Below are 7,962 nucleotides of genomic sequence, written 5' to 3'. Positions count from 1 at the left end.
GTCATCTTTACATATAATAGACGACTTTTTTTATATAAAATCGTCATCTTTACCTATAATAGACGACCTTTTTTATATAAAAATGACGTTAATTATCTGTAAAGACCATGATTTATTATAAAAATCGTCGTCTAATAAGTTTCCAAACTGCTACATTTTAGTTCTTTTTGATTTCCTATGATGCTATACAACGATTTTAACTAGAAAACCAACCATAATGCTTTATTAATGAATATATACACTCAAAAATAGTTTTTTTTTTTTTTTTTCATAAAACTTGAAGATTCAATAGGTATTACATAGTTAACCAATCTTTATTCTATAACAAACATAATTCCTAACAAGACCTACGTACTCATAATCCAAGCATTCCTCATCCAAACGCAAATGATGCACAAGAAGTCTCCTCCCTCATCCTTGTAAATAAATCAAAATGACAAAGAGAGAAAAAAAAAGAGCTAAGATTATAAACATAAAAAATTAGGTGGAAGAGAAATTTGACAATTGGTCCATATTTCCATAGAAAACTTGTAAAATGAGCATAAAAAGACCATCGAGAACCTGCAAATTTTCAACAACAAAAAAACATACGACTCACATAGAAAACCTGCAAAAGAAAAAGTTATAAATTTGCAAGCTTCCTCCTCATCTCCTGATAACCAAATCAGAAAATCTAAAAAGAAACCAGAAATATAAAAAAATATGTAAACAAACCAAACAAATCAAGAGAGACAAATCTGAAATTAGGGAGACAAAGAACATACTAAAAACGCAAAGAGACTAATCTAGAATTCACTAGCAAGATATAGAAGGGTATTAAGAGATTAGTGACTTTCAAATCAAACCTTTCAACCAGCTTTGATTGCCAAATACAGAACATCCCTCTACATCTTATGGATCTGCGAAGACCTCAATCTCTCAACTCCTTCATTGATATCGATTTTTTGATGATTTTGTAGAGAGTTTCATGAGGGTGTTTTAGAGAGTGCATGAGGGTTTCAAGGAGGGAGAGATAAGGTTTTCAGAGACGGGGGAAAATTTGAAAATTTGTCGAGCGCAAATTCACTTAAGTAGCTTTTTTAGCGTATTTTAAAAGACGACGCTTGTTAATGAGAGATAATGTTTTCAAAGACGGGTGAAAATTTGAAAATTTGTCGAGCGCAAATTCACTTAAGCGGCCATTTTTTAGCGTGTTTTAAAAGACGACGCTTTTTAAAAAAATTGTCATCTTTACATATAATAGATGACGGTTTTTATAAAAAGCGTCATCTTTACACATAATAGACGACGGTTTTATAAAAAACGTCATCTTTATATATAATAGACGACGGTTTGTATAAAATCGTCATCTTTACATATAATAGACGACGGTTTTTATATATATAAAAAGCGTCATCTTTACTTCATAATAGATGACCATTTTTTAAACAAACCATCATCTTTACATATAATAGACGACACTAGTGGATACCACAAAATCTTATGTTATATTTAACGAAAGTATAAATAAACTCTTAATTGTTAGTGAATATATTGTTTTGATGGCATATGCATTTTAAGAAACTAGTTTCAACGAACCAACCATCAAACTTGTTTGTTTATACTTCGAGATCATATACGCCAAAAATCGGAAAAAATAAACATTCAGAGATCAAGTAACGGGACAAAAAATTTCGACGGTTATAAATGAAAAATCATGATTTAAAGGTTATTTTAACTCCGATTTTGATGATTTTTTACCGCTACACTCCTTGACCCTATATGAATACAATGACTGAATTTGATCTTCAATTTAAAATATTTACACTAGTGGATACCACAAAATCTTATCTTATATTTAACGAAAGTATAAATAAACTCTTAATTGTTAGTGAATATATTGTTTTGATGGCATACGCATTCTAAGAAACTACTTTCAACGATTCAACCATCAAACTTGTTTATTTATACTTTGAGATCATATACACCAAAAATCGGAAAAAAATAAACATTCAGAGATAAGTAACGGGACAAAAAATTTCGACGTTATAAATGAAAAATCATGTTTAACGGTTATTTTAACAAACCATCATCTGTATATATAATAGACGACCTTTTTTATTTATAAAAAGCGTCATTTTTACATATAATAGACGACCTTTTTTAGAAAAAGCGTCATCTTTATATATAATAGACGACCATTTTTTTAAAAAAATCGTCATCTTTACTTCATAATAGACGACGGTTTGTATAAAAGCGTCATCTTTACATATAATAGACGACGGTTTGTATAAAAATCGTCATCTTTACCTATAATAGACAACGATTTTATAAAAAGCGTCATCTTTATTATAATAGACGACAGTTTTTATAAAAATCATCATATTTACATATAATAGAGGACGGTTTTTATAAAAAGCGTCATATTTATATATAATAGACGACGGTTTTATAAAAAGCGTCATCTTTACATATAATAGACGACGGTTTTTATAAAAATCGTCATCTTTACATATAATAGACAACGGTTTGTATAAAAATCGTCATCTTTACATATAATAAATGACCTATTTGTAAAAAAAACTGTCATCTTTACTTCATAATAGACGACCCTTTTTTAAACAAATCACCATCTTTACATAAAATAGACGACCATTTTTAAAAAAAACCGTCATCTTTACTTCATAATAGACGACCCTTTTTAAAAAAAAACCGTTGTCTTTATGTTAATTATGATAATGTAACATACACTTAATATGTTAATTATGTTGCGAGACTGTTAATCTAAACTTTTGTTAGATATACGTATGCATATTTACAACCTAATATGTCAAATATCTGGCAAATTAATTAAGATTAAGAGCCTTCTCTAATTAGATTTGAAATTTTGCAGGGAAGATGTGGCTGAGTATTGCAGGAATGTGAAAGGATTAACAGAGAGACTTCTGGAAGCCATATTAGAAAGCTTAGGCTTAGAAAGGATTACATGAACAGGGCATTGGGGAAGCATGGGCAGCACATGGCCATCAATTACTATCCGCCTTGCCCTCAGCCGGAGCTGACCTATGGCTTACCTGGTCATGCTGATCCTAATGTCGTCACCTTTCTCCTTCAAGATGATGTGGCAGGCTTCCAGGTCTTCAACAATGGCAGATGGGTTGCAGTCAAGCCCATGCCACATACGTTCATTGTCAACATTGGTGATCAAATGCAGGTCAGCAAAATCAAATCCCCATTTATTGAACCTATTCAATAATTTATAGGAAAGAATTCGACCCGTGACGCAATCTCAACCAGTGATGAGAGTTTCGTATATGCTGAATTGCATCACGCGCTGACACAAGACTCACACTACAAGGTTAAATTGAAGCGTATGTACCATTTGGCTTGCATGACTAACAAGTGTGGGTAGTGGGGTGAAAAACGACTTTAATTTTTCAACCCTTGTCCTACACTTAGACTCCTCCTAAGTCAGCCTTCTCTTCACCTCCAAACCTGTGAGGCTTCAGAGTGCACGCAGCGGAACAAGTGATACCAACGCACACAAGTGAGACTTGCCTCACGCAGGAAACTTTTGCACACACATATACGGGAAAGCTCCCAACCTTCTATTCACAATAGCAAAGGATTACAAGTTTTCACTTTCAGCTGGATTACCACATTACTTGGTATCTCAACCACACACCTTCACAAGGTATTTATAAGCCTACACTATGTAGATGACACCCCTATCTACTTATGAAACTTTGCCAACCGTTAGATCAGCCACCTAGACACGTTTTCCCCCACTCAAAACCTGTCTAGCACTCTCAAGCCGCACCTTGCAGCCCACTCATGTCATGGGGTAGATTTTTCTCCTTAAAAATCTTCCCACTCCTTGGAACAATCTGCCACTACCAAGTAACCGCCCACTAATGCTCCAAGATAAGCCACAACCCGAGTTTTAAGCATGTAGCAACTCTAGCCATGCCCAACCACCCATGGACTGCTCAAAAACCGTTTTGCCACGTCCTAGACCCACTATAGCACGTTTCTAGCCAAACAGCCACGTCCAGCCACCAGCTGCCTACGTGCGCTGCGCAACCTGCCTTGCGCATTGCGCATTGCGCTGCGCATGTCTGCCTTGCGCACTACGCTGCCTTGCTGCTATGTCTTGGCTGCCAATTCCCAGCCCCAAACACGTCTTCCGACCTTGTGTTGCTTCACGAGTGCACCTCCTACGTACCCATGGCTTGCCTTGGCATGGAACCATGCCATGGCCTATGCCAACTTGTAGCCTATGCCAACTTGTAAGGGTCTTACATGTAGCCATTAAAATGATGAAGGTCGAAAATAGTGTTTAGGGCAGGAAGTGGCAGGGATCTAAGTAACAAAAATAAGCATATACAATACAGCCAGATCCAGGCAAATAATCGACCCAAAAAAGAAGAAGATCCAGGCAGATAAATTCATATGATGTTGATCAGTTACATGAGATGAGATCATCACCAATATCATCAGCCTTTTTACGTCTTTTTTCTTTTCTTTTTTGTACAAGCGATACTCTAAATTATAAGGGAGGGGTTTTCTCTCACACACACAACCAATATGTCATGGGAGTTCGAATTTGAGATCTCAAAGATGCCAATCTCCTCGTTGATTTCAAAGATGTCAAAGATTCCATTAGTTGGACCATCTTTGGCTATGATATCAAAGATGCCAATCTCCTCGTTGATCTCTTTCATATTGTCTTCTCTAACCACAAGTTAAGGGAAATTAATAAAATTAAAGGGGCTTCTGAATAACATTCACCTCTAAATGAAGAGGTTTTTTTTTTTGGTTGGACAAATCTAAATGAGAGTTCGAACCTTCTTTTGGTGGTTGACATATTTTTTTCATTGACAAACTTCTTTTGTTGTTGAAAATTAGCGATAATTGTACTCAATAATTAATCACCAAAACCAAATACCCATAAAAGATTAATACAATCTGGATCTACATGTTGTCTATAACATGTCATTGCCACCTCCTTAACCTTGTGCTGTGTCCAACTACTTTGTGACAATGAATGGTGCTTCCTTAGGCTCTTGTCATGGCATTGATTCTGTTTGGGCCTCCAATCGTTTTGGGTAACAGATTCAAGACAGCTCTGGTTTGATTTTTCAGACATTCAATTCTTGATTGAATTGGGTTTGTATGTGTACTTTGGTTTTTGGTACAATCAACTTATCACAAACAAATAAATAAATAAAAAGTCATGGCCTATAATTAACAATACTAGGTATCGTCAATCATCATTTGGTCTAGTGTCGCTGAATTTTTATGTTGGTTTGAAGAAGTTTTGAGTTCAAATTTCATGAAGAACAATTGTTAATATTAAAAACTAAAATAAAATGAGTAATGCGGTAACTCTACTGATCTTATAGACATATTCAAGGCCGATCTTCCTAGATATATATGCTCTATTTTCATCGAAGTCTTGATTGAATTATTAATTTGCAGGTGTAGAACATGGAGGAGGTGGCAATGACATCATTTGACAACTATATCCTTATTTCATAAACTAATATTCTTTTACACTATTCATTTATGCTTCTTGACTCAGAGTCTTTGTCTAATTCACAAATGAATAGTTTATAACATGCATGTGTAAAATAACATGCACGTGAAAGAGAGTTTTTAGGCGTTCATCATGCTATGGGGTCCTTCGGCGCTGCCACTTTGTCGATTCATCACTTCAATCGCTCAACGCCTACCACTTCTGTAAAAGTTGTTTGGTAATTGGTTACCATATAGGTATATATGATATACCATCCGTGATGATACATTGTTGCTTTGGGAAAAGTTATAATAAAGATAACATATTAGGTAGAAGTCTCCTTCTATTCAGGGATTCTCGGAATAACATGATGTAATGGACATCTTGTGTGGCTTGCTACAAATTTTACTTAAAAGATTATAACAAATTAAAAACATTAAGACATATAGTTGTGATGAACAAAAATAACATTAAAATGACAACCATTTAATCGAGATAATCTTTGAGGAAATACCTAAAACATGGATAGTCCAACTAATTAAAATACAATATAGAGTCTCAACTCAGCTAAATATATTAACAATATAGTACTAAATTGGTATTCCAACTGTCTTAATATTATATACTAGAGCCACGTGAATTGTATGTTATGTTTCCTAGCTATAAGTAAACCCACTCCATTAGCAATGAGTTTCAGAACGTAAACATAGACAGTCCAATGGATTCTTCATTGGAGAGAAAAAGCCATCCCAAAATAAATCATGCTGAGCCTGAGGATGAAATTACAAAGGAAGAGGAAGAAGAAAGCTTCTGCTATGCCATGCAGCTGGTGGGTTCTTCTGCGCTGTCCATGTCTCTGCAATCAGCAATTAAGCTTGGGGTTTTTGACATCATAGCCAGAGAGGGTCCAGATGCCAAGCTCTCTTCGTCTGACATTGCAGCCAAGATTGGCACAAAGAACCCTGAGGCACCAATGATGGTGGATAGAATCCTCAGGCTCCTCACCAGCCACTCTGTTCTTAATTGCTCTGCTGTTGCTGCTAATGGTGGGTCTGATTTTCAGAGGGTCTACAGCCTTGGCCCTGTGTCTAAGTACTTTGTGAATGATGAAGAAGGTGGTTCTTTGGGCCCTTTGATGACACTGATTCAAGACAAGGTCTTCATGGAAAGCTGGTTAGTTTAAGCCCTCTTGCCCCTGCTACTAATTAATAATCCTCTTTCATTTTCTATATTTTCTTCATTTATTTTTAATCTTTTGACTAATTATTATGATCATTATTTAAGTTTGATTAATATATTGGCACATGCATTACACATGATTATATTAAAATTAGTATAATAGGGAAACCAGAAAACCACTCGGGAATGATCGAACTTGGGTGTAAGGGGATTGACTCACTGTTATACCCATATTTACAGACAATCTCACTCCTTAAAATGGCATAATTAAAGTCAGTCTGGGAATCTTAGCTAGGGAAGTAACTATTAAAATTATACATGGTCCACCCAATAATAGAAGAAAGGCCCTATCTAACTCCAACTTTCTACACATAATAAATTCACAGGTCTCAACTGAAAGATGCAGTTGTTGAAGGAGGAATTCCATTTAACAGGGTCCATGGCATGCACGCCTTTGAGTATCCAGGTTTGGACCCCAGGTTTAATCAAGTGTTCAACACAGCAATGTTTAACCACACCACCATTGTCATCAAGAAACTTCTTCATATCTACAAGGGTCTTGAAGACAAGAACCTCACACAACTTGTTGATGTTGGTGGTGGTTTGGGAGTGACCCTTAATCTGATCACATCTAGATATCAACATATAAAGGGTATCAATTTCGACTTGCCCCATGTCGTAAATCATGCCCCTTCCTATCCTGGTAGGACTTTAATTTATTTGATTCAATGTGAAATCTTAGTTTTTGCTTCATCGGAAGCAGTATGCAGCATATATAAAATGGAAGTTAAATATATATTTTTTTTTGGCAGGAGTGGAACATGTTGGAGGAGACATGTTTGCTAGTGTTCCAAGTGGTGATGCCATTTTTATGAAGGTAATTTTTGGATTTCTCAGGCATTAAAGTTTTGGTTTTCTTGTTTTAGTTTAAGAATGGTAACTAAATATATGAATCTGTTCTACTTGTCTTCTGACACATTTGTTTGTAGTGGATACTTCATGATTGGAGCGATGAGCACTGCCTAAAGCTGTTGAAGAATTGTTACAAAGCTATTCCAGACAATGGAAAAGTGATTGTTGTGGAAGCACTTCTTCCAGCTATGCCAGAGACTAGCACTGCTACGAAAACCACTTCCCAACTTGATGTGGTGATGATGACTCAAAATCCGGGAGGGAAGGAGAGGAGTGAACAAGAATTCATGGCTCTGGCAACTGGTGCTGGATTTAGTGGCATCAGATATGAATGTTTTGTCTGTAACTTTTGGGTTATGGAGTTCTTTAAGTAA

General features: G+C 35.6%; 1 protein-coding gene across 1 annotated transcript; it reads left to right on the top strand.

Annotated features, from left to right (window-relative positions):
* The first annotated feature begins 6,215 nt into the window (after positions 1–6,215).
* On the top strand, positions 6,216–7,962 carry LOC103342359 (caffeic acid 3-O-methyltransferase-like). The gene is given in 4 exon segments (NM_001293251.1): positions 6,216–6,670; positions 7,063–7,379; positions 7,489–7,553; positions 7,666–7,962. Coding segments are annotated over 4 exon segments (1,134 nt in total).

The sequence above is a fragment of the Prunus mume genome, linkage group LG5 (assembly GCF_029339155.1).
Source record: "Prunus mume cultivar Tortuosa linkage group LG5, ASM2933915v1, whole genome shotgun sequence".
Lineage (NCBI taxonomy): Eukaryota > Viridiplantae > Streptophyta > Magnoliopsida > Rosales > Rosaceae > Prunus > Prunus mume.
The sequence above is the reverse complement of the archived record's forward strand: the minus strand, read 5'-3'. Positions and strand labels throughout refer to the sequence as shown.